Raw genomic sequence first — 27,894 nt, 5'->3', positions numbered from 1 at the left:
TTATACTTTTAATATAATCTCTTTTCTATGCCTGACTTTTCCTCCATCTCTGCTAGCAAGTGCCAGGATTTTCACCTACCCCTCACTATAATTTTTTCTTAAACCAATAAAATTGTCCTTTAGCTGGGAAAAAAAATGAAATGATCTCATCTGGTGGGTTTTATATAGTTTATTAATAAATCACTTTCCTAGCATGTGTGAGCCCTTGAGTTTGATCCCGAGCACCATGAATATTTGAACGAGTTTCAGTTTAATTCAACCCACTGATGGGGGAGGCATTCAACATTAGGGGTAGGGTTTCTGCTTTTATACTCATATCTGGAATAAACTTTAATCCTCCTGGTAATGGTATGTTTCCCCCAATTGTATGATTCAGGCATCAGCTAGTATAGAAAAGCTTTTTGCTTCTTTTTTTTTATATTCATTTATTTATTATGTATACAGCATTCCTTCCATGTATGCGTGCAGACCAGAAGAGGGCACCAGACCTCATTACAGATGGTTGTGAGCCACCATATGGTTGCTGGGAATTGAACTCAGGACCTCTGGAAGAGCAGTCAGTGCTCTTAACCTCTGAGCTATCTCTCCAGCCCCGCTTTTTGCTTCTTTGCTGAATATTTAGGCTCCAGGAAAACATGGCATGGACCCTAATAAAATCTAAACTGGAGTCAGATGTGTTCGCGCACAGCTTTAATCCCAGCACTGCAGAAGCAAGTTGATCTCTTGTGAGTTGGAGGCCTGGACTGCAGAGTGGAACCATGTCTTTAAAGGGGGGAGGGGGCAGGCTAGGGAGATGGCAGTTAAGAGCAGTGGATGCTCTTCCAGAGTACCTGAGTTCAATTCCCAGCAACCACATGGTGTCTTACAGTCCTCTACACTGGGATCTGATGCCATCTTCTACCATAGAGGTGCGCATGAGCCTTTAATCCTAGTAATCCCAACATTTGGGAGGCACAGGCAGGCCAGCCTGGTCTACCGTGTGAGTTACAGGACAGCTAGGGATGTTACACAGAGAAACCCTGTCTCAAAACAAAGGTGTGCATAAAGATAGAGCATTCATACATAAATAAACCTTCAAAAAATAAAAAGGATATCTTTAATATTGTTAGCCACTAACATGCCACTAATTATACCAATATTTAGAGTACTTGCTCAGAAGAGGAAGTGGCACCCACCATGCATTTCCCCCCCTTGCTCTGAAGCAGTACAGGATATTCTAGCCTGGGTATCTAGACAGGAAGTGGCTAATGACGGGTGCAGATTTATGGGCTTGATTGCCCCAGGCCCTTGTTTAAAAGAAAAGAAAGCACTGGTCTCAGGATGTCATTCAAACTAGTGGATATAATATCAAGCATGTCAGCCCTGGAATGTTGATACATTTCCAGTGCCACCTTCTCCACCTCCGTCAGGATTGTCAGCTTTTTGCTCAATTATTCCTAATAATTCACTGGGGAACTGGAATTAACCATTGATGGCATGACTTTTTTAAACTTTTTTTTTTTTTTTTTAGTTTTTCGAGACAGGGTTTCTCTGTGTCTTTGGGTCCTGTCCTGTACCTAGCTCTTGTAGATCAGGCTGATCTAGAACTCACAGAGGTCTGCCTGCCTCTGCCTCCCGAGTGCTGGGATTAAAGGCATGTGCCACCAACGCCCGGCTCACTGCTTTTTTTATACTCTAAAAGGGAAAGGTAATAAATTTTAAGAACCCAAAGATGAGCCGGACCTGCATGACCTGATGTCCTGCACTCTTGGAGTAGGGAGAACCAAATCGTCCTCTGATGGCCTCACATGGCTGCGGCAAACATGCACCACACACACAATAAAAATGCAAAACGAAAACCTATGATGGGGCTGGAGAGAGATGGCTCAGTGGTTAAAAGCACCGCCTGCTTGTGTAAAGGTCCTGAGTTCAATTCCCAGCAACCACATGGTGGCTCACAACCATCTGTAATGAGATCTGGTGCCCTCTTCTGGTCTGCAGGCATGCATATAGGCAGAATACTGTATACACAATCAGTCAATAAATACATAAATAAATCTTTAAAAATAATCAATCATGAAAAAAATGACTTTCCAAATTTATTTAAGCAATAAAAATCTTGGAAGTCTATGAGGTTGAGAGTGAAACCCTGCTCGAAAACTAGAACAAAACAAAAACAAAAAATCAAAAAAAAAAGAACTCAGGTTGATCTTGTGAAGGACTGAGAAGCAAAAACAGTCCCTTAGGAGTGTGAGCTTTTCCTAAGATTAAACTCAATCATTTTCAATTGCAAATCGGGAGCCAGATGCACTTTGAGGCACATGCTGTATTTACTATCCTTTTGCAGAGCAGGTCAAGCTTCTGCGGGCGTCAAGGGCGAGGCTCGCAGCAGTCTTCCTAAACATCCTTGAATGGCCAAGATTTAGCTCCCATCTTTTTGTGCTTTGAAATACACTTCCATTTTTAGAAGCCACATAGTTAGATGTCAATAAATTTGCAACTCAAAATAGACTCACAAGGTATTTTTCAAGTCAATTTCTGCTCTTGATTTATGAACTAAGTGGATTGAAGCCAGGTTATGAGCTGCACTATGACACAGGACTGCGACCTCGGCCCTTAAGAGCCGATTATCTAGAAGGCATACTCTAAACCCTGAGTCCCTAAGAATACATCTTCATGAATTCTCTAGAAGGTATTTTGCTATTGACAAAGACAACCATATGTGTATAGTAACATCGACTATTCAAAGTATTTGTGACATTGTTTCTCAAAAAAATTACTAATACCAGGCAGTGTTGGCGCACCCCTTCAATCCCAGCACTCGGGAGGCAGAGACAGATCTCTGTGAATTCAAGGCCAGCCTAATCTACACAGAGCGAATTCCAGGACAGGCTCCAAAGCTACAGAGAAACCCTGTCTTGAAAAACAAACGAATAAGTTACTGTCCAGAGGCCTGGAAGGATAGGTGGCAGGTAAGAGAAAGAGAGCTGGCTGCTTTCGCAGACGACATAGGTTCAATTCTCAGTACCCATGAACCGCCTGTAACTCCGATTCCAGGGGATCTGACTCTGCCTCTGGCCTCCACAGGAACCTGAACACGTGTGCATGCACACCACACATAAAAAGAGATCTTCTTTGAAGTTATCAATCATATCACTTATTCAGGCATTAATGTGTGTTTGCACAAACTCCTTTTGCACCTCACTCCCAATCCATCTCACCCAGCCTGTGCCTCCATTGTGATCCTTTGAGTCTCCTGAGATGAGAAACCTTTCTCACAAGTGCGAGTGTTTTAGGATGCCCTCCTCATGCAGCTTAGGCTGGCTTTGAACTTGTGACCATCGTGCCTCAGCCTCCTGAGTGCTGAGATATCAAACCTATGCCACCACTCTGGCTTCACTTGTGGTTTTGTTGTTTTTCTTGTTTTCTGTTTTGTTCGTGTATTTGTTTGAGATAGGGTCTCATTGTAACCCCTGGTTGGCCTGGAACTTGCTGTGTCATCTAGGCTGGCCTTAAACTCATGGAGATCCTCCTGCCTCTGTCTCTTGAACACTGGCATCAAAGGCATCTGCCACCATGCCCAGCTTCACCTGTATTCTTAAGAGCACGGGAAAGAACCCTCTAGCTTCTGCTACAAGTATCAGAGGAGAGATACCCCTTCAACACTCCCCTACCCATCAAAGCAGGCATAATGAGGATGTGGTAACAGTGGAGACCAGAGGAGAAAGAAATATGACTTCTTTTATTTCCTGATTAAATTTGTATAAAGATCATGCCAGCCACCTTCACAGAATACAATCTAGATGAAATAAACGTCATCGTTATTGTTCTTTTAAAAAGAATATGATGATGATGGGATGCCCCGGGCGGCTCGCAGAGCAGCTGCTAGTGGCTGTGGGTCCCTGTAAGATCTCCAGGATGGCAGCGCCATGCGGCCGGGGGAGTCAGGCGGGCGGTTACGGCAGATAAAAGGCTCACAGGACATAGTATTATTTAAAGAAGAGGGAGACATTTGTTGCTTAAAGAAGAGAAAAACAGAGAGGCATAAGAGAAACATAGAACAAAGACACGTACACACAACACGAGACAAACACACAAGAGAGAGAAAGATGGGGGGAGGTCAGAAGTGGCTGGGATGGGTGTGGTTAGTTCTTAAAGTGACAGCAAAAGAATAACAATCGTAATTAAAGAGAACAGCCAAGCTATTTTTTAATAATAAAGCACCCAAAGAAATGTGAACATGTGTTGGGTGAAGGATGTCTGCATCTGCAAAGAGGAATGTAAAGACAAGAATGGTACTAAGCTTGCAGGAATGGTTTTGTGGTTTCGCCAGAGTATCCTGTGTAAACCAGGGATAACGATTTTAGTTTCTCAGTTGCTCCTAAGATCATTTCCACTATTGATGATGACTGCAGTGTCTGTAGAGAGGAGTCACTGCAAATGATTCACTTGTCTGGCGAGGCTTTGCACTTCCTTAAAAATGTCACCCCAAACACACCACGCTTAAGGCCCTAGCAGAGAAGCAGAAGCACGGTGAAAAGGGACAATGCCAGGCTGGCCACCCTACCAAATGGCTCCAAGTGCTCTGGCAACTTAAATCCAATCTCAGGAACCTCCAGTGAGAAACCTAACTCTGAAGATTGTTGTCTGACCTCCACACATGTGTCACATACACACACTCTCACACACACTTGCTAATAACAGACTGAAAAGTGCCTATATTGAAAAACATCAGATTGAATTAATGGTTAAGTCTAAGAAGCATTCTCACATTTATTATTCCATGTTAAAAGTCTAGTTTGTCTACATTGTCCTAGTTTGGTTTCTTATGCTGTGATAAAACACTGATTAAAAGCAGCTAGAGGTGGGCTGGAGAGATGGCTCAGAGGTTAAGAGCACTGACTGCTCTTCCGGAGGTCCTGAGTTCAATTCCCAGCAACCACATAGTGACTCACAACCATCTATAATGAGACCTGTTGCCCTCTTCTGGCCTGCAGCCATACATGGAGGCTGAACACTGTACATAATAAATAAATCTTTTAAAAAAAAAAGCAGCTGGAGGAGGATTACTATTAGGGTTACTATTAGGTTAGTATTAATAGTATTAGGGTTACTACTGCTGTGACAAAACAGCATGAACAAAAATTGGAAACACATCCACATCATAGTCCATGGCTGAAGGACGTCAGGACAGGAACTCAAGCAGGCCTGGAACCTGGAGGCAGGAGCTGATGCAGAGGCCGTGGAGGGGTGATGATTTGCTTCCCGTAGCTTGCTCAGCCTGCACTCTTACAGCGCTCAGGACCACCTGCACAAGGATGGCACCTCTCACAATAGCTGGGACCTCCCCCATCAATCACTAATTAAGAAAATGCCTTACAGCCAGGTCTTCTGGAGGCATTTTCTCAATTGCAGTTCCCTCCTTTCAGCTGACACAAAACTAACCAGCACGAAAGGTTTGTTTCAACTTCCAGTCTGTGACCCAAGGAAGCCAAGGCAAGTGCCTGGAGACAGGAGACTGCAGCAGAAAGAGACCTTGGAAAAACACTGGGCACAATTGGCTCCTCTCTTTTTCAGTTAAATGTTATTTCTTTATTTGTTGATTATGTTTGTGGGTGAGTGTAGTGCCTCCCAGAAGAGAGTGTTGGATCCCCCTGGAACTGAAGTTACAGGTGATTTTGAGCCACCTGGTGCAGTGCTAAAAATCAGATTCTAATCCTCTATAGGAGCAGTCTGTGCTTTCCTCCCCGATATGTGTGTGTTCTTAGCCCATGAGCCTACCACTCTAGCCTCTTACACCCTCTGAGAATACCTGCCTGGGGGTGGGACTGGGCCCTCCCACATCCACCAGTCAAGAAAATGCCCGCCCCTGACTTGCCCACAGGCCAGTCCAACAGAGATGGTCCCTTAGCTTGAAGTTTCCTTTTCCCAGAGATGTCTACATTTGTGTCAAGTTGACAAAAGCTTGATCAGCACAAATGTCAGTTGCTTTTATACACACACACACACACACACACACACACACACACACACACTGTTTATTGACTTTTTTGTTTATTTGTTTTTGAGATAGATTCTCTGTAGCTTTGGAGCATGTCCTGGAACTAGCTCTTGTAGACCAGGCTGGCCTCGAACTCACAGAGATCCGCCTGCCTCTGCCTCCCAAGTGCTGGGATTAAAGGTGTGCACCACCACCGCCTGGCATGTATTAACATTTTAAAACCATTCTGATGACAGTCTTGTAATTATGGTGACAGTCTTGTAACCCTGGCCTTAAGAAGGCTGAGACAGGAGATAGCCACAGGTTTGAGGAAGATGTGGCGATGGCTCAGCTGGCGAAGATTTGAACGCTGGCCCAGCACCCTGGAGCAGAGAGGAGCTGTAGCCCTGTGACCCCAGAGCTGGGAAAGAAGACAGGAAGACTTCTAGGGCTCGCTGTCCTGTGAGTCTAGCCTGACGGCTCAGCTCCAAGCATTAGAAAACCCTGTTTCAAAGGAGCATGTGGGGTGCCTGAGGAGAGTCTCCAGCCTCTATGCACATGCACACATTTACACATGCATACACATACAATGTACATACATACACCTTTCTTTTTTTCTTTTTTTTCTATACATTTTTTTTTTAAGTTGAGGTAACTGGATATGACTCAGTGGTCAAGAGTAGTTGCTGATCTTGCAGAGGACCCAGACTTGGTTCCCAGCCTCACATGGTGGCTCACAGCCATCTAAAACTCCAGTTCCAGGGAATCTGATGCCCTCTTCTGGCATTGGCACTAGGTATGTATGTGGCACACATATATACATGCAAATGACACACACACATGTGTATATATATATGTATATAAATATATATCTTATAACAATAAATAAAAGAGAAAAATAATTAAATCTTTTAAAATCTTTTTAAAGTTGAGACGAAGTCTCACTGAGTAGCTGAGGTTGACCTTGATGAATCCCCCTGCTTCATCTTCCTAATCACGAAGATTACAAGCATATGCCACCATAGCCAGCTATTTGGGTTTTTTCTTTTTATTATTTTTTAAATTTATTTTTGAGGGGTCTGCTGTAGTCCAGGCTGGTGTAAAATTTATATTCCTTTTACTTCAGCCTTCTGATAATTGGAATTATAGGTATGTGCCCCAAGTCAGGCCTAAATTACTTAACTTATAAGTAAAAACATTAAAGTTATACATATTAATCGAGTACCATGTATGTTTCTGTGCTAATCAGGGTGGTCTTTAAATCAGTGGTTCTCAACATGAGGTGAAACAATCCTTTCACAGGGGTTGCCTAAGACCATTAGAAAACACAGATATTTACATTGAAATTCATGATAGTAGCACGAGATAGTTCCACGGGTAAAGGACTTGTCAGGCAAGCCTGGAGATCAGAGTTTAATTCCCCAAAATGGATTCCACAAAGTTTTCCTCTTTCTGTTCTTTCTGTCTATCTTTGGAAGGAGGGGACAAAAATGTATCAAATGGCCATAGAATGTTTGGGGAAATGAGACTGAGACTGGATAGAATTTAAAATCAGAGGCAGAGATACCAAAATGATACCAGGCAAATCCCACCCCCCAAAAAAAAAACAGAATCAAGCAGCCTGAAGCTAAGGTTGAGATGCAGAGGAACCTGGAAGGCGGCTGATGCTCAGGGCGGTGCTGCTAGAGCATTGTAACAATGGAACACATCTTCGAGATTTGGGTAGAGCCCTAGCCAGAACCTCTGCCCTCAGGGACTTGCAGTTCTACTGAGGTTACATTACAGACTAGCGCGACCCGACCATCTGTCAAAATGGAAACTATGGGAGAGGTAGGTTTGCCACTATGTTGTCTGGTGACTGTGTGCAGTATGTCCAAATAGGCAGCTGTGTGTGTGAGTTTGGAAAACAAATCAAGGGCATTATCTGGAGACTTGTGGCAGTTAAAGGCAAAAATAGCAGAGAGCTGAAGAAGGCTTGGTGCTTGTCTGGAAGGGAGTATTTAAGGGAAAGGCAGACTTCCCCAGACTACAGAGAAAACAGGCCAAGAGTAGCCTAGGTAGCAGGAAAGACCACTAGGCAATCATGGTCTCTAACCATAGAAGTAGGCAGATTGACTCCACAGGGAGGAAAGCAGAGGAAGCTGCAGGGCCTCTTGGTGACCTCTTCTAGAACAGTTTCCACTCACAGTATAGGGTGAAACCAGAGAAATGGAAATGGAAACTAAAGGAATGTTACCCTCGGTGTAGTCAGCCCAGTTACCAGAGATGTAGCTGAATGCTTCCGAGATGAAAAGATGTTCGTGTTAATTGAATAAACAGCTTGTGAAATGGTGTACAAGGCATCGCTACAGTTTGTTTTCACTACATAAAAAAAAACAACACTAAACATGCTGGCATAAATAATAATTAGTTCTGTCAGTTAACTGCATTCAAATGGCGGGCTTTTATTTTATTTTATTTTTGAGACAGGAACTCACAACCTTGCCTAAAAATTGCAATTTTCCTGCCTCTCCCTCCTAAGTGATGGGATTACAGAGTGTCCTACCATGCCTTACTTTGGATGATTTCTATCAGGATATCTCCTGGAATTATAGTCACAGAGAACTAAAGAAAGTGTGGGACTCTTTCATTAACAGGACTTGTGTGTATTTTCCTTGTTTTGTATGAGAGTCACGTGTTTTTCAAGACAGGGTTTTTCTGTGTAACTGTCCTGGAACTCGTTTTGTAGACCAGGCTGGCCTTGAACTTACAGCAATCCTCCTGCCTCTGCCTCCCCGAGCGCTTGGATAAAAGGCGTGTGCCACCACTGCCAGGCTGGGATGCTGGCATTTATCTAACCGCCAGAAATCCTATCATTCAGCTTGAGCTCATTTCTAGACATATGGAGGGCCTGAGACCTAATACTGGGACAGGTATCTTCACACCTTAAAATTACTATTATTACCATTATTAATTTTATTATTTTATAATAATTATTATTAAAGTCAGAGTTTTATTCTTAGTCCAGCCTGGCTTCAAACTCATGGTGATCCTCCTGCCTCAGCCTCCCAAATGCTGGTATTATAGGAGTAAGCTTATGCACTACTTTTCGATTTTTAAAAAGACGGCTAGTTCCGTAAAGGAAAAATAAATAACAATGATAGGAAACAGCTTCAAAATCCGTTCACTGAGAGTATACCACAAGCCCCCGAAATAGGCCTGCTCCTGTGGAGTGTGGCAGAACTCCACGTAAGAAAGCTAAGGCAGAATCTTTCACCAGAATCCAGGTGACCGACGCCCCACCCAGACCACGCCCACAAACCTCCCGGGGCAACGCGCCAAGCCCCGCCCCTTCCCGCCCTGCCGGCACCGCCCAGCCACGCCGTCATGCTCTGGCACACTTCTGCGCCTGCGCCAACTGGACCTGCGGCTGTGGACGGAAATCGCGCAGGCGCCAAGTGGGAACGCTGTTTCCGCCTTCCCACTACTTTTTGCAGGGGCTGGTTTATCCAGGGCATGCTTCCGGGTCGAAGGGTTTGCTTCCGGAGAGCGGGAAGGCTGAAACGTGGTAGCCGTGTTGCAGTCGAGTTTGCAAGCTTCTAGGTGGAGGAGGTCGCAGCCATGGACAGGTCAGTCCTGGTGGGGACGCCTCCAAGACTTGTGGCTCTCGCCTGTTGGCGGGACGACGGAGGTGAAACCAGCTCCGCGGAGAACGGAGGTGGAGCCGAGGGATGTCCATTCTCTCCTCCCTTCTCCTGGCCAGGGATTTGTCTCCTCCTGGAGGAAAGACCGCTAGGAGTTGGGGAACCCGGATGCAGAGGTGCAGATCCCCCACGTTCCACGCCCGGGCTCCGGGGGTCTGTGCGGCGCTCTCTCCCAGCAGTACAGCATTCGAAATGCGAAGTGAGCAGTCCGAGGTCACAGCCAGTAGTCAGCAATGCTTGACATCTCAGTACAGACTTTAAGAGCGATTTTATTCTGGTTATTAATTCATATAGATTTTACGTATGTAGATGTCATTGATCAGCCTAGACTTTTAAGGGCCAGCACCAGGTAGTTGATTTTCTCATGTGATCGGGTAATTATGCTAGCCTGCGACAAAAATGGGTTATTCACATACCTTGGCATCCGGAGTTGATTGGGTAGTGAAGACGCTGTGTTATATTGTACTGCGAGAAAATAAATGAAGGGGACGTGAAATTCTCCTGGTACGGGAGAATCAGGGAAACCTGTCAGAGGTAACTTGCTAGCTGGTCATTTGAGTAAGAATTAACACTGAAAACATTGTGCTAGGTTTATTTTGGTGTGTTCCTTAAGATTTAAATGGTTCATTTTGTTTTGCTGGAATCTCCAGCTCATCCCTGCTTGATTGTGCCGCTCCTCCCTCTCCAAACCCGGTCCTCTGAGGAAAACCGCCAAGCGGCAGCTACTCCCCTGAGAATGCCAGGTCCCCAATTTCTGCCCAAAGAGCTTTAATTGGGCATAAACCCAGCTTGTGGAGGACACGTCATCACCCCGGCTCCTACAGGGTATTAAGCCCCCTTCTTAAGAAAGACTATGTGATTTCTCTTCTGTCCCCTTCTTCATCTCTGGGCGCTGGAAGGTCACTTTGGAGTGCTTTGCCCAGTAAAGCTGGTCTTTTACTTTTAATTTGGCTTGATTGTAGTCCTATGAGGACCTCACTGCCATCCTTTGTCAGAGAACAGTGAGCCTGGAAGAGGTTAAGGACCCAAGTTAAGGGGCTGAGCATGTAATTCAGTGGTCTCACTCTGTATCCAGGTTAGCCTGGAACTTCCTATGTAGTTCAGTTTAGATTGCAGGTGCGAGTCTGACCTAACACCTACCGGTTGTCACACAGCTAACTCAGCACTGTTTTAGAGACTGCGCAAGTCTTTGTAGAGAATTCTTCAGTTAAGCAGCTCTTTGGTCTATAGGAGGAAATAAGATTTGCCTCCATGAAGCAGATGCTGTAGTACAGATTTCAGGTTCTGAAATAACTGCCTAGGAAACAGACCATTGTGGTACTAGAAAGTGAAGGAGAGGGTTCATGGCTGAGCACTGAGTGGGATTTGGTAGAGTGATCAAGACTTAGAAATAGGGTATTCCTGCCAAAACATTTAAGGCTTGACTGATGGAGTGACCCGTCCCCTGACTGATGAAGTGACCCGTCCCCTGACTGATGGAGTGACCCGTCCCTTGACTGATGGAGTGACCCGTCCCTTGACTGATGGAGTGACCCGTCCCTTGGCTGATGGAATGACCTGTCCCCTGACTGACTCAGGATCCTTTGCTCTAACTGTAGTGATAAAGGTTTTGTAAATACCGTCTAAGAGCTTAATTATACCATTTTAGGAGTATCTTCGGGGAGATGTCGTCCCCTGTGATCCGGGAGGCAGAAGTGACACGGACTGCAAGAAAGCAAAGTGCTCAAAAAAGAGTCTTAAGTATCCTTTGTATTTTAAGAATTTTATAAATTGCAGAATGCAACTCAGTGTTGCAGAATTTTGTTTGAGGCATTGAAACTTGACTGTGGTAAAATCAGTGATAGCTCTCCACGGGTGTTTTACTTGATGGCTATATGCTCTCAGTGGACTTAGTGCATTAGGGTTTCTGTTTCTCTGAAAGCATGTTTGGGTTTCTTACTAGCACGTCATTGTAGCCAACTAGTAGTCAGTACATGTTAATCTAATTCTGACCTGGGAATTTAATGACAGGGAATTAATAGCTGTGTACACAGGAAAGGTGGTAGCGATAAAAGTCTTTGGTTTTGAAAAAAGGTATTTGTGCATCTTGTGCAGTAAATCTTTGGTTAACATTACTGATATTTTCCCTCCACATAAAAAATTTTCCTTAATTCTTCCTAAGTCCAGGCTAACCAAGATGAAAATTTTGGTAATACTACACCAAGAAGCCAAATGATTCCTCGAACTCCAAGCTCATTTCGACAGCCTTGTAAGATTCTTGTTTCTGCTTTTAAATTATTTAATAGTCATAATACCAGCTAACATTTATATAATTTACATAGTAAGATATGTAGCTACAGTATCAGGAAGTAAGCATAAATAGTAAGGATTATAGTTATCTGAACTCTTGTGAGCAAGGACTGTATTTGTTGTTTTTTCAAGACAGGGTTTCTCTGTAACTTTGGAGCCTGTCTCATGTAGACCAGGCTGGTCTCAAACTCACAGAGATCCACCTGCCTCTGCCTCCTGAGTGCTGGGATTAAAGGCATGCATGCGCCACAGCTGCCCGGCTGCAAGGACTGTATTTTATATCAATACATAGTGATAATATATTGTTACGTGCTTTTCCAAGCTAGAAGGTGGACTGGAGAAGCCAGTGTGAGAGTGTGCTGTTACTAGACAATGAAAACAGAGTTCAGACGTCAGTCAGTTTGCTCTGAAGTTCAGGCCCACTACACTGTATACGTCGCTGTGCTCTCTGAAGCCAGACAAGGAAGGACCTGCTGACTGGCACCACCTTGGTTTTTCTAATTTTAAGTCTGCGCAGTTACATTCATATTGAAAATACCTTTTATTTTTATGTGTAGCTGTTTTGTGTTTATGTAATATAGGTGCATGTATATATGCATGTTCCTATGTGTGTCTGGGGGAGTATGTGTGCCTGTAGTTGAACCTTGGGTATTATTCCCCAGGAGCTGTCCAGCCTTTTTTTTTTTTTTTTTTGGTTTTTCGAGACAGGGTTTCTCTGTGGCTTTGGAGCCTGTCCTGGAACAAGCTCTTGTAGACCAGGCTGGCCTCAAACTCACAGAGATCCACCTGCCTCTGCCTCCCGAGTCCTGGGATTAAAGCTGTGTGCCACCAGCGCCCGGGCTTTCTGATTTATCTAGACTGTCTGACTGGAACTCTGGGTCTTCTTCCTGTCTTCTCTCCCCAACCTTACCTGGATGCTAAGGATCACACTCAGGCCCTCAGCACTTTACTGACTGAGCGCCCTGAAAAGGATATTTGTTGCTCATTTCCTTGCTTTGTGTTGATGGTATCCTGCTCTTTCCCTTGTAGTTACCCCACCAAGTCGAAGCTTACTAAAACACCCGGATATTTCCTGCATTCTTGGAACAGATGGGAGGTCGCCCCGGCACACACAGTCTTCTGGATTCTTGGGAAATCTGTCCATGGTATGTGTAAATAAATGTACTTTAATACTTGGCTTAAAAGCCTTTTAATGAAAATTGATTATATTCATCAGGAAAGGTTGTGTGAAGTGGCATAATTGGGTTGACATTTGAACAAAATCAAATGTTGGGATATGTCATTTCCCAGAAGGAAAATGACAGCAGTGACATTAGATATAGGTAAAATACCTAAATCTGGCTGTTTGCTAACCAAATGAAATGCATTCTAAAACTGTTGATGGCTGTTTAAAACCAAAGCCTGTTTTGTTGGTTGGTGGTTTTGTTTTTCCAAGACAGCTCTCAAAAAAAAAATTTTGTTTAACAGCAGGGTTTTGTTTTTTTGGGGGGGGGAGGGTTGGGGGGTAGGGGGTGAGACGTTAGCTTTGAAGCCTGTCCTGGAACTAGCTCTTATAGACCAGGCTGGCCTTGAACTCAGAGACCCACCTACCTCTGCACCCCGAGTGCTGGGATTAAAGGTGTGCGCCACCACTGCCCGACTGTTTTAGATTACAAAGAAACCTGAAGAGGTGGCTCAGTGGAATAATAACTGCTTGCCTCACAAGCTTCAGACCTGAGTTCAGATCCCCAGCACAGTAAAAGCTGTGTGTGCCAACACCGTAACCCTAGACCTGGAGGTTGTGGGGTGTGGGTGCGTGGGAAGACAGTGGAACCTGGAATTCCCTGCCAGCCAGTGCAGCCAAAGCAGTGAGCTGCAGACTGAGTGAGAGACCTGTCTTAAATGAGGTGACGAGCCAGGGAATGGCTGTCATGCCTTTAATCCCAGCACTGGAGACAGACAGCTGCGAAGTGATTCCAGGACAGCAGGCCCGCACAGAGAAGCCCTGTCTGAAACCAAAGACAGGAAAGTGACTGTTACAAGATGAGAGACATCACAAGGAAGAATAAGGATCCGCCTGTGGGCTCGGATGGTAGGCAGTTTCTGAATTGAACTGAATTAATGACCCCCACCTGTGTCTGCCTCTGAATTGGTTCTTGGCTTTTGTCAAGAAAATCCACTTCTCCACATTTGGTGACCAGAGTGGTCTGTGTTGTAAAAGTACAAGAGAAGCTAAGCTGTGGTTTTCTGTTCAAGACAGAAGAGAACACTTTAGGGAAGGATGAGACAATGTCTAGGAATCACTCTGGTGCAGTATGAAAACAGCAGAAGACATGTTATATACACTATAATGTGTGGTGACTTCTGGTTATTGAATATACCAGCTAGGGAAATATGCATTGTGTTAAAGGGAAACAACAACTATGCTATACTAATGGACTCGATGCATATTTAATTACAAAATCAAAATGGTTCTATCTTTGGCATTGTAGTTTATTAAACAGGCATGGAGATTTTTTATGCACATATGAAGTTTTCTGGACTAGTTACTTCCTGAAGGGTAGTTTTTGCCTTTTAGCTTTTCTTTGTTAAAAGTTAAACTCATCTCCTCCCCACCCCACCCCACCCCCTTTTGGGAATCAGAGCCAGGGTCTCAATGGTGGTGTATGCCTGATATCCCAGCACTTTGGGGATAGAGACTAAAGGGTCAGAAGTTCAAGGTCATCCTCAGCAAATAGTGCTTGGAGGTGGGCTTGAGCTACCTAAGACCTGTTGTTGTGGCCAGGCGGCAGTGGTGCACACCTTTACTCCTAGCACTTGGGAAGCAGAGGCAGGCGGATCTCTGTGAATTCAAGGCCAGCCTGGTCCACAAGAGCTAGTTCCAGGACAGGCTCCAAAGCTACAGAAAACCCATCTCATCCCCTAAGCCCCCCTCCCAAAAAAAAAACCCTATTGTTAAACAAACATTTTTTAAAAGCTAAAAGAATTATCCTCAGATATTGGTATGGGGAGATGGCTCAGATGAAAGTGGTGTATAGACATGCATGCAGGCAAAACATCCAAACACATAAAATAGAAAGTAAAGAAAACTTGTAGCTTCTTTAATAAGATTATAGTCTTTTAAAGTTAAAAACATGTAAGGTGGGGGCTGGAGAGATGGCTCAGAGGTTAAGAGTATTGCCTACTCTTCCAAAGGTCCTGAGTTCAATTCCCAGCAACCACATGGTAGCTCACAACCATCTGAGCCATGGGGTCTGGTGCCCTCTTCTGGCCTGCAGACATACACACAGACAAAATATTGTATACATAATAAATAAATAAATATTTTTTAAAAAAACATGTAAGGTGGGAGGGGACTATAGTCATTATTTGCTTATTCAATGACAGTAGGTTTATTCCTTATTCCTTTATTTGTTTATTTTTTAAGGTAACTAATCTGGATGATAGTAACTGGGCAGCAGCATTCTCATCGCAACGTTCAGGGTTCTACACAAACTTGGAGCCCCACGGTGTAAGCGAGGACGTAAACCTAAGTGCTGTTATGTTACGTGAAGACGACCCTGGAGAGGCTGGTAAACGGCTTTGAGATTTAAGTAGCTTATTATTTTACTTACTGAGATCAAGAAAAACTATTTTTGAATATCTTCAAAATGTTTTTGTTTTTTTTGTTTTGGTTTTTTTGTTTGTTTGTTTTTTGTTTTTTTGTTTTTTTTTTTTTTTGCTGGGCATAGTGGTTTAGGCCTATAATCCATGCAAAGGCAGGTGGATCTCTGTGGGTTTGAGATTAGCCTAGTCTATGTAGCAATCCAGCCTGGGCTACATAGTGGAGGAACTCTGTCTCATCAAGTGTGTGTGTGTGTGTTTTAATTTGATTTAGGTAGCTTAAAAAAGCAAATATGGTCTTGCAAAATTCTAGACACTAAGAAGTCTACAATGAAGGCATTGCAAGATTAGATCTTTTAAGGCCTGCTTCTTTCCTTGGCTCCTTTCCTCCCTCATCTTGCTTGGTCCTCTTCCTATTGTATACTTTTGTTGAGGTAGTCATAGGTACCTTTTTTTTTTTAGTGTGTTTGGATGGTTTGCCTCCATGTATGTCTGTGCACCAGTTGTGTGCCTAGTACCTGTGGAGGCCAGAAAAGAGTATTTTACTTCCTAGGACTGGAGTATACAGGTGGTTGGTTATGAGCAGCTGTGTGGATGCTGGGGCTTGAACCGGGCCCTATAAAAGAGCAGCCAGCTTTCCTAGCTGCGGAACCACCTTCACCCGCTGTGAGCCTTGTCCTAGTGCTCATTTTGAACCGTATCTTGCCATTTTAATGCAAATTGTAGAACTGCAGTTCTCATCTTTATTTTGTGTGTCACTTGGAGAACTCCTCTTTATTTTTTTGTTTAGATTTAAAGCTAGCATTATTGATATGTTTGAATCCGAGGCAATGATTTTGGTTTTCAGGTGTTACTATAACTTGCTAGTTTGGGTTGGTTATTCCTCTTCCCCATGGAAATGCTTTTACTTGTAGAGTCTATACTATGCGTGAATATGTGGCATTTTCATCTTTACCTTCATCGTAACTAGCACAGATGATAAACACTGATTCCTGTCATGGCCATTAAATTGTTAGGATAATTATTCCCATTTTAGAAGAAAGGAAACTGCTACTCGAAGAGGTGACTTGCTTGACAGCATTTGGCCAGGCAGTGGTGACACCAGGTGGGAACTAAGCTGTGTGATTCCAGAGCATACACTGGTAGCCACAGTGTCCAAGTAATATATGTGTTGAATGACTCAGAAATAGTTTCCATTTCATATGTAAGATACAGCAGTTCCATTAAAAGATACGACTTTAAATATCATACAGGTAATATTAGAATGTCTGCCTTTCCCCCCAGTAGAGCATGCTGTTTGGTACCTGTCCTCATTTTAAATATCATACAGGTAATATTAGAATGTCTGCCTTCCCCCCAGTAGAGCATGCTGTTTGGTACCTGTCCTCACTCCCGGGCTTTGCTGCTCTCCTAACTCTTAGTTGCTTTGTTGTCATACACTTAAAATATATTCAGTTATTCTGAATCCCCCCCCCTTTTTTTGGTAATAATTGAAAATACAGAAAATTCTAGGACATGCTTTGGGTTCTTTAAGAAGATATAAGAAAATTAAAAGTATATAAGCTGGGTTATATAATTAATTTAAATTTGTACATCAGTATGAGAGTGGAGTAAAAAGGCAGTTGATGAAAATGTGTACATTTGATAAGGAGTTAATGTTCAAAATATATAAAGAACTCCTAACTGGGTGTGGCTCACACCTATAAATCCCAGCACTCTTCATGCTGAGACGGGAGGATCGCTTGAGTTCAAGGTTATCATGAGCTACAGAGTGAAACTTTAGAATCCCACACACAAAACAGGTTTTCTAGCTCAACAACAAATCATCAGTTCAGTGCAATGAAGATCTACAGTATCAAATCCCCTGCGTGACCCCAACATTAGGAGGGACAAGCAAAAGTAAGAGTTTAAGGCAAATCTTGACTATGTAGCAGAATTGTGGCAGCTTGGGTTACATGAAACTTAAACACCATCAACAAAAATATAATAAATCGGTGCTGGGTGTGGTGGCCTGCATGTTTAATCCGCGCACCCAGCATACAGAAGCAGAGGTGGATCTGAGTTTAAGGCTTCACAGTAACTGATCTACATAGAAAGTTCCAGGACAGCCAAAGCTACCTAGTGAACCTCTCTCAAAAAGTGTGGTGTGGTGTGGTGTGGTGTGTGTGTGTGTGTGTGTGTGTGTGTGTGTGTGTGTGTGAACCAAACTCAGGAAATAACAACTGCTAGTAAAAATGGAGAAATCTAAACATACCAAGGCCCTTGAGCAGGATAGCACATTCCTATAACCCAGCCCTTCAGAGATAGAAGCAGGAGGATTCTTATGTGTGTGGGGCTGCAGGAGATGCTGCCTTGACGGATTACTCCACTTTCATGAGGTACTTAAAGTGGTTACACTTACAGAGACTAAGTAGAGTGATGGTTACCAGGGGAAATCTGGGTTGGAGGGCTACTGATTATTTAGTTACAGAGTTACATTTTGTGAAAAGAAGAGTTTTATGGATGGGTGTTGGTGGAGGCAGCATCACACAAATCTGCTTGGCCACCTGTTCGTTTCCTGGCCTCCCAGACCCCCCGAAATAATCACACAGAAACTGTATTAATTAAATCATTGTTCTAGCCTCTTATTGGCTAACTCTTACATATTAATTTAACCCATTTCTATTAATCTGTATATCGCCACATGGCTGTGGCTTACCAGTTCTGTCTTGCTGCTTCCAGGGCTCCATGGCTTCTCTCTGACTCTGCCCTTCTTTCTCCCAGCAGTCAGCCTAGCTTTCAGTGCCTACCTAAGTTCTGCCTTGCTATAGGTCCAAAGCAGGTTTTTTTAATTCATTAATGGTAATCACAGCATACAGAGGGAAATCCCACATCAAATGGGAATGTACCTAAGGCCACTGAACAACACACTTAAAAATAGTTTAAAAAAATTTGTAAAGTTTTGGTTGTTTGTTTTGTTTTTGAGACAGAGTATCTCTGTGTAACTCTGGCTGTCCTGGAATTCCCTTTGTAGACCAGGCTGGTCTTAAACTCAGAGATCCACCTGCCTCTGCCTCCTGAATGCTGGGATTAAAGGCGTGTACCACCACTGCTCAGCTAAAAACTTGTAAATTTTTTTTTAATTGTATGTGTGTGAATGTTTTGCCTGTGTGTATGTATGTGTACCACATGAGTGCCTGGTGCCCTTGGAGTTTAGAAGAGGGCATTGCCATTACAGATAATTGTGAGTGTCTGTGTGGTGTGGGTTCTGGAAACCAAACCTGGGTTCTCTGTAAGGACAGCAAGTGCTGCTGACCACTGAGCCATCTCTACAGCCCCAAGTCACTAGTTCTTAAAAATACAGTTGTGTTGGAGGGAGGGAAAAGACTTAACAGCTGTTTTTATGGTTTTAAACCAATAGGATTCCCTAAAATATGTTGCTCACTCTTTGTTCCTTTTTGTCCATATTTTAGCGTCCATGAGTATGTTCTCTGATTTCCTGCAGTCTTTCTTGAAGCACTCTTCAACCACAGTTTTTGATCTTGTAGAAGAGTATGAAAATATCTGTGGTAGTCAGGTAACTATCTCCATTCCATGGTTCAGTGCTTGTCTTGTATGCTATCCTGCTAATTCCTGTTCTGTGCTTACCCAGGGTGCTTGGTGGAGGGCGGGGAAACCGGTCAGAGGACCTCTGCTTTTTATGTATTCCAGGTCCATGGAAGATTTAGTTGGAGGAAAAGAGAAGTCAGCTTTTTAAAAAAAGTCTGAGACTGGAGAGCCAGCTCAGTTAGTTAAAGGCTGACTGTAATCATGGAGGTCTGAGTTCAGATCCCCAGCACCCAGTGGCACTTAGCTGTGGAGAGCAACGAGGAGAGACAGACACACCCCGGAGGCTTGCTGGCCATCAAGTATAGCCAAAGAGCAGCTCCAGGTTCAGTAAAGACCCTGTCTCACTAAATAAGATAGAACAATGAAGAGGCCTGTTATTACCCTCTACACACACACACACCACATATACACTCACACATGAGCACAGCCACACATACACAGGTGAGTACCCCCACGTACACATGTGCACACACAGCAAAAAAAAAAAAAAAGTCCACAATGTATAAAGAACTCTTAAAATTCAACCATACAATATTTAGACAGCTAAACAAAGAAGAAACATAAACACCAGATAAGCGTGTGCAGAGAATGTTTATGTCGTTAAATAGCAAGGGGGAAGCTGCAGCCTTTTAAAATGGTGAAACTCTTGAAGATAGGCCTGGAGAGATGGCTCAGCAGTTAAGAGCACTGGCTGTTCTTAGAGAACTGAAGTTCATTTCTCAGCACCTCCATGGTGTCACACAACTGCCTGTAACTATAGCTCTAAAGGATCTAATAGCCTCTGCCCTCCTTTAGCACCTATGTACAGGTGGTGCCCATAAACTCACAGCAGCACGCACACACACATACACCCAAATTAATCCTTGGAAAACAGTCCAAAATATACCACCCAAGGGTAGTGAGCGTGTGAAGCAGCAGGAATTCCCACTCTTCCATGGGAATGCATGGTGGTACAGCCATAAGGGAAAACTGTCAGTTGGCTTCTTGCAAAGTTAAATGTGGCCTTAGAACATAAAGCGACACCAGTATAATCTTTGGTATTTACTCCAGTGAATTTAAAGTATGCGGATTGGTGGCAGCTCTGTTCACACAAACGTAGGTGCTACCAGGATGTCCTTTAGTTGTGAATGAATCAAACATCCAGAAAATGGAATTTCATTCCATGGAGACGTGAGCTCTCTAGTCATGAAGAGACACAGAAACCTTAAATACATGCTGTTAAGTCAAAGAAGCCTGTCTGAAAAGCTGTATGACATGTGATTCGAACTGTGATAGTCTGGAAAGGCACAAGAAGATAGTGTCAGGATTGGCGGCTGCCAAGGGTTTAGCGAGGCAGGAAGGAGAGATGACTAGAGGGGGATTTTTAGGGTACTGAAGCTGTTCTCTGTGGTACTGTAATAGTGGATGCATCTCAACAGACATGTCTCAAAGCCCATGGATGCCACCATATGTGAGTCCTAATGTAAACAATGAACTTTGGGCCAAGAGATTGACTGACTGATGGTATTAGATGCACCCCCTCATTGCAAGATGCTGATAATGAGGTAGTCTTGCAATGTGGGAGCAGTAACGGGTTCCCTAGCTTTTGTTCGGTTTCATAAACAAGAAAATACTTCAAAAAATGGAATGTTGGCATGGGAAACAGCCCAGCCAATAAAGTGCTTGTCGTGCCAGTGTGAGGCCCTGAGTTCAGCACACGGCAGAGGTGTGGTGTGAAGAGGATGCCGGGCAGTGAGCTCTCGGTTCAGGAAGAGTCTTCTCAAAAATTATGGTGGAAAACTGGGTCTGGTGACACACACTGTTAATTCCAGCACTTGGGAGATAGAGGCAAGCTGATCTGTGAGCTCAAGGCCAGTCAGGGTTACAACTGAGACCCTGCCTGAGTAAATAAAGTGAGAATGTTAGAGACACTCTAAATCGACTCGACCTCCACCTGCACAAACATGGAAATATATAACACACACACCTGTACTCCTAAAGTCAGAATAATAGTAGCCAATATATCTTTTAACATTTAGTAGTTTCAAACATTCTTTTATTTTATGAAAGGGGGCATTTGTGTGGAGGTCAAAGGACGACTTGTAGGAGTCAGTTTTCCCACTGTGTGGGTCAAGCAGGTAGGCTTGGTGTCAAACACCGTTTCCAAATAGACCACCCGTCTCAATGAGCCCTCAGTTGAGGGGTCAATAAATGAATAGTCTACAGATGATCCTTTTCCTAAAGGACAGGTAAGTCAGTGTGATTCTGTGTCCTAGTGAGGATGCCCTGATTCTCAGTGCGCCTTCATGGATCACTCACCACTTTACACGGGGCTCCTTCACTTCCAGGCCTTCACCTCCCTCAAACAATTTTGTGTCTTTCTGGGGAAATATTTGTATAGTTTTTATTAATTCTCTTCTGCCTCGGTTCCAGAATGGGTTCTAATCACCAGTTAGAGAAGGAGGAACTTTCAAAGTTTTGTTAAGAAATAACATGTTTTGGTACCAATCATTAAAAAAAAGTGTTTCTTGGTTTATATGATTTTGTAAAGTATAAATTTAACTTATCCTCTGGGTAGATATGTGGAGAGAAAAAAAAACATATACCTGGGGTTACACTGCATAGCATTCCTGTTAGCATTCTGTACTTAAACACAAAGATACTAGTAACTTGCATTATAGAAAAAACAGTCTTTTTGCATCTGTGTTTTTAATTTAGGTGAATATACTGAGTAAAATAGTGAGCCGAGCAACCCCTGGACTGCAGAAGTTTTCAAAGACAGCCAGTATGCTCTGGCTTCTTCAACAAGAGATGGTCACGTGGAGGCTGCTTGCGTCTTTGTATAGGTAAAGTTGTGTGGAGCTCATAAGTGAAAGAAGCATAGGGTAAAACGAGCCAGTTAGGCAAAGTAACTTAAATTTAGTGAGAGATATGTTTTGAATAGGTTTGCTAATCTTGAGATTTATCATTTCTAATACTTTAGATATCGAGAGTCATTATGAGAAGGGGACCTGTCAGGACATAAAGGTGGTAGCTACAGAATAAATCAGTCTTCAGCCATACAAAGTAATATACTCCTGTAATCTCAGGAGGCCAAGGCAGAAGGATTGAAAGTTTGAGACACGTCGGAACTAACGCAGAAAACAGGGAGAGACTTGGTGGCTTTGGTTATATTATGAAATACTGAAAGAAAATCATGATTAACTTTACCATATGGCCTTAGAAGGTGCCATTAAAGGCTACAGTAGTAGCTATGGTTTTGTCGCGATTAGGTTAATCATGTTTACTACTACATCTAGTAAATTAAATGTGGTGATTAAGTTATTTGGCAACTTATTTGTTTCTGCCTAGTAGAGTGTGGAACAGATTAAAAGGCAATTTCATACATATGTGTAAAATAAAGCTTTTTCATTTTGTATCATTTTCCTCAGAGACAGAATACAGTCTTCATTAGAAGAGGAAAACATGTTTGCAGTTGCTGTAAGTTTTTCATTAATTTTTTTCCATTAGGAGTGCTTATAGTTAGAAGATTGGATTTTCAACCCTCCTTTTGCATTTCCCACTTAGAAAATTTACAAGTACGTAAAAGACACTCAAAGTAATCAAATATTCAGATCTGTGGGTAAAGGTAAAAGTTCTTTTTTATCCCTTTAATTCTTTGACATCATAACTTGGTTTGTGTCTGTCATATGTTTTCTGTACATAATTTTAATCAAACTACTCATGTGTAATTTGGTTTGGTTTTTGTTTTGCTTTTTTTGAGACAAGGTGTAGTTTTATAGTCTAGATGGCCTCAAAGTCACCATCCTTTTGTCTCTACTTCTCGAGTGTTGAGATTGTAGGTGTGCAACACCACACCATATAGCCTTGTATTGTTTTAATTTTAGTTACTTCTTTATTAGTGAGCATTTTTGAGACAGTCTCTAAAGTATAGGCTGGCATAGAACTGTCTAGGGGACCTTGAACTGATCTTGGTCCCAGCTCAGAACTGCTGGGACCATAGGGAGCCCTGTAGCCCCAGCCAGACCCTGGCCTTACACATGCTAGGCATCAGCCAGACCCAGGCCTTACACCTGCTCAGCAAGCGCCCTCCCAGCCGCACTGCATCACATCCCAGCCCACAGTTCTTTTGTTTGCTTTTGAAAAATTTGTTAATAATAAATTTCTGTGCTACTTCTAATAATTTTATATGGCGCTATCTTTTTTCTGTCCCTTAACCTCTTATTTTTATTTGTATGTAAAGATATAAATGTATCATAACTGTTTGAGATATTTTACTTCTCCAGAGGAAAATACCTCATTTTAATATGTGAGTTCTCAGTCACTGGTAAGAGGGAAGTTTTGTTTGCTAACAGTTTGAATGGGGACTAGGTACAGTCAGTGGTCTGCTAATAGTTGAAAGGGGACTGGATATGGTTTTGTTTTTTTTCGGTATGTGTTTAGGGATCAGATCTGCTGCTGCTTTTCCTCTACCTACCCCAGAGCTACAGCTCCAGCCTCTGTTTTTGTTTTTACTTTTGAGATAAAGTATAGTTATTGTAGCCCAGGCTACAAATACTTTAAATTATTTTATAATTTTATGCATTTTTACCTGCATACTTTTCTGTGCACTACGTGTGCCTGAGGATTCCCGGAAACTGGCGTTCTGGACAGTTAGGAGCCACCATGGAGGCCCTGTAACTGCTGAGCCGTCTCTCCAGACCCTGGATTCTAGATTTAAAGCAAGTGTTGTGTTTATCAGGCATTTGGTTTAACCAGCTAACCTATTACATCGGTGTCATCCTTTTCGTTCAATTAAAAGTGTTGAGATTTATTTTTATTTTATGCATTTGCCTACCATATGTCTGTGTACCGCCTGTGTGTCTGGTGCCTGCTGAGGTCAGAAGAGGGTGCTGGATTCCGCTGGAACTGGAGTTAAGTTGTGATCCCCATGTGGAGGCTGGGAATTGAACCCCAGTCCTCGGCAAGAGCAGCAGGTTCTCTCAACTGCCGAGGCGTCGCTCCAGCCTCTGATTTTCTTTTTAGTCAGGTTTTACTGTGCAGCGTAGTTTATCCCCTGATCCTCCTGCCACAGCTCCCGAGGACCCGGACTGCAGCTGTGTCCCCTCGTCGGCTTCAACAGCCTTGGGTAGCACTTAGGTTTTATTACCTATTAACTTCAGCTGCTCTAAATGGAAATACTTCAAAGTTCTGAAATACTCGTTTTCTGATGTGGGGACATGACTACAATCAGCTCTTCATATAATTTGAGGAGAGGAGCTGTTTTGTTTGAGAACAGGTCTTTCTTGTAAGCTTGGATAGCCTTGAATTCTTGGCTAACTCCTGCTTCCGCCTCCTGGCTGCTGCGATCATAGACGTACTGCAAAGTGACCAGCAACCTTTTCTTTCCATGAACGTCTGTGTGTGCTTTTTCCTAAAATACCATGTCCCAGCTCAGAGACAGAATTTTAAAATTTCAAGTATAACTAAATTTTCAGGTTAAAAAAGAAGTAAACTGTGTATAGTTTAAATTTTTTTTATAAATAACTTTTAGGGAGCCAGAAGGTGGTGATGCACACCTTTAGTCCCAGCCCTCAGGAGTCAGAGGAATGCAGATCTCTTGAGTCGAAAGTCAGCCTGGTCTACAGATCAAGTTCTAAGATAGCAGGGCTACCCCAGAAACCCTGTCTTGAAAAACCTAAATAAATAAATAAAATAAAAGTAATATTTTTTAAGAATACATATAAAGTCAGGCATGGTGATTCATGCCTTTGATATAGCACTTGGGAGACAGAAGCAGTCAGATCTCCACAGTGAGCTCCAGGTCAGCCAGGCCTACACTGAGAGACCATGTCTGAAAGCGAAAGGAAAACCCTGTAGAGCTGAGGTAAATGCACTTATTTGTAGCTGACCTTCTTTCTGAAGTCTTGCACACCCTCATCTCTCCCCTCCTGTAACTTTCTGTCCCAGGCTGTCAACGCCAGCGAGAAGACAGTTGTGGAAGCGCTGTTTCAGAGGGACTCACTGGTCCGACAGAGTCAGGTGCGCCTGGAAACATGGAGGAAAGGCAGTGACACACAGAGCACTGCAGTTCTGTTTCTTAGCTTACCTCTTTAATTAATATCCTGGAAACATGGAGGAAAGGCAGTGACACACAGAGCATTGCAGTTCTGTTTCTTAGCTTACCTCTTTAATTAATATCCTTTCTACTTGATTTTTTTTTAAGTGTGATTAAAAGAAATCTGGGATACTGGTATGCAAGTTTTAAATAACAACCTTTGTGTTTCCAGGGACAGACTATTAAAAATAGCATTATTCCTATAGGAAGTACTATCATTGGATGTTTATCTTAAAAAATAAAAATGGTGGTTGGGTAAAGCTATTATTTGATACCAAAACTTCAGATTAAGGGGTGGAAGTACTATTAAAACAGATTTTAGAGTTAAAATGATTTTTATTTTTTTTTTGTTTCTTTCGTAGCTCGTGGTAGATTGGTTAGAAAGTATTGCCAAAGATGAAATTGGAGAATTTTCTGATAATATTGAGTTTTATGCAAAATCAGTATATTGGTGAGTAACTAAGCATTTAGTTTTAAGAACATTTTTTATGCCAGATGTTGTGGCACATGCCTTGATTCCTTGGGAGGCAGAGGCAGATGGATTGCTGTGTTTGAGTTTAGCCTGGTCTATAGAGGGAGTTCCAGGACAGCCAGAGCTACATAGTGAGACCCTTTCTCCCCCCCTGCAAAAAAAGAGCAAATAAAAAAAATTAAATAAAACCAACATCAAAAAGAATGCATTTTATTCTTTGACAATTTCATGCATGTACTGAGAATTGGAGGAAATAAGATCTTTGGGGAAATTGTTAATAAAACTTAATGAATAAGCCAGGCATCGTGGCACATGCCATTAATCTCAGCACTCGGGAGGCAGAGGCAAGTGAATTCTGTGAGTTTGAGGCCGGCCTGGTTCCATAATAAAGCCCTAACTTAGGGGAAAAATTAATGAATGGAAGATGATAATGAGTCCTATCTTTGGGCAGACTGGGCCTCTTTAAAAAGGAAGTAAGCGGCAAGAGACTTAAGAGACAGAGGAGACCTGGTCTGGTTTGTCGCCTGTAGACCTAGCTGCTTGGGATGCTCAAGCAAAGGACCTGAGCCCCAGAGTTAAGGCAAGCCTGGCCAGCATAGCAAATGCCTGTCTGAAGAAAGGAGGAAGGACAAAAGAAGGAAAGAGATCAAAGGGGCACACCAGGAAAAAAATCTGATGTACACATATTCCAAATAAGAACAGCACAAAATTCCTGAAAAAGTAAAGTGTTTGCATAAAGAGAAGGCGGGTGTCAATCTCTAGTATTCACAGCTCAGGAGGTTGAGGCAGAAAGACACTCAATTCAAGGTCAGACGGGCTACTGAAATTCCCTCTCAAAAACAGGGAGAAGAAATAGTTTAGTAATTGTTTTTTTCTGAAAGAGAAGTTGAGAGGAGGGCAAATTTACCTGATAAAGACTTTTTTCATGAGCTGGTCTCCATTTCTTAAAGCTTTAGTGATACAGAACCCTAAACAGGCCCTAAACTTATGAGATCGTTTGTTTTTTACCAAGACATCACAGCTGGGGAGCTGGACTGTGTTAACAAACTGCAGAAAAACATGTTCAAAAAGAATCACTTTGCATTATGCCAACCATAAATTTAACATAGGTTATAGTTCTGAATTTAAAAGCAATTCAAGATGCTTTAGATAGAAAACAGGAAGATATTATTCTAAATTGGAAACCTCCAGGCTAGAGAGATAGTTCAGAGGTTAAGAGTACTGGCTTCTCTTCCAGAGGTCCTGAGTTCAGTTCCAGCAACCACATGGTGGCTCAAATCATCTACCATAAGATCTGGTGCCCTTTTCTGCCTTGCAGGCAAAACACTGTATACACAATAAATAAATTTTCAGGAAAAAAGATTGGAAACCTCTCATTTAAACACACAATGGGTGTGGTAGTGCATGCCTTTAATTCCAACACATGAGAAGCAGTGGCAAAGTCAGACAGATTTCTCTGAGTTCAAGACCAGCCTGGCCTACACAATGAACTCTGGGCCATTCAAGGCTGCATAGTGAGACCCTGTCTCAATAGAAAGAGAGAGACTATTAATAAGTGGGGATCCGGAGAGATGACTCTGATCAGAAGTCAGAGCACATGTGCTCTTTCAGAACACCTGAGTTAATCTACCCATGTTGGGTGACGTCTTAGGGTTCAGAACAGAACATTTAATTGAGGTGGCAGCTTACAGTTTTAGAGATTTAGTCCATTATCTGCATGGCGGAGAGCATGGAAGACGTAGTGCTGGAGAAGTAGCTGAGAATTCTACCTCTTGATCTGAAGGCAACAGGAAGTGGTCCGAGACACTGAGTGTGGCTTGAGCATATATGAGACCTCAAAGCCTGCCTCCACGGTGACACACTTCCTCCAACAAGGCCACACCTTCTAATAGTGCCAATCCCTTTGGGGGGCATTTTCTTTCAAACCACCACAGATGACTTAAAACCACCTGTAACTCCAGTCCAAAGGGACTCTGATTTATATATGGTATACATACTTATAATAAAGAAATGAGAACTGGTAGGTAGGAGGGCGCCCGCTGGTCTACATGAGCTGTAGGTCATCCAGGACTACATAGATACCACAGTGAAAGGACTTAAACATAAGCCTCAAGCAGGCTTGAAAACAGTTCCCCGTCACTCAAACTGCCTTTCTGTGTTAAGGACTTTGTGCAGTTCTCTACATTGTTGTCTTTTCCTTGTTTTGAACACACAGGTGTACTTGGGGGCAGGGAAGTGGGGTTTG

The 27,894-nt window shown here is 42.9% G+C and overlaps 1 protein-coding gene across 1 annotated transcript in view; it reads left to right on the top strand.

Moving 5' to 3' along the window:
* Positions 1 to 9,384: 9,384 nt before the first annotated feature.
* Positions 9,385 to 27,894, top strand: part of Nup107 (nucleoporin 107) — a 43,733-nt gene continuing 25,223 nt past the window's right edge. Inside the window, exons 1-10 of the mRNA XM_048418302.3 lie at positions 9,385 to 9,567; positions 11,291 to 11,382; positions 11,804 to 11,890; positions 12,961 to 13,076; positions 15,338 to 15,482; positions 18,966 to 19,069; positions 21,799 to 21,926; positions 22,512 to 22,560; positions 25,030 to 25,101; positions 25,540 to 25,628. Coding sequence (XP_048274259.1) covers positions 9,560 to 9,567; positions 11,291 to 11,382; positions 11,804 to 11,890; positions 12,961 to 13,076; positions 15,338 to 15,482; positions 18,966 to 19,069; positions 21,799 to 21,926; positions 22,512 to 22,560; positions 25,030 to 25,101; positions 25,540 to 25,628 — 890 coding nt within the window. The 5' untranslated portion in view covers positions 9,385 to 9,559. The remainder of the gene's footprint in view (positions 9,568 to 11,290; positions 11,383 to 11,803; positions 11,891 to 12,960; positions 13,077 to 15,337; positions 15,483 to 18,965; positions 19,070 to 21,798; positions 21,927 to 22,511; positions 22,561 to 25,029; positions 25,102 to 25,539; positions 25,629 to 27,894) is intronic.

Source organism: Myodes glareolus, chromosome 26, assembly GCF_982192425.1.
Source record: "Myodes glareolus chromosome 26, mMyoGla1.1, whole genome shotgun sequence".
NCBI classification, from domain to species: Eukaryota; Metazoa; Chordata; class Mammalia; order Rodentia; family Cricetidae; genus Myodes; species Myodes glareolus.
Note: the sequence above shows the minus strand (reverse complement) of the source record. Positions and strands in the feature narration are given on the sequence as shown.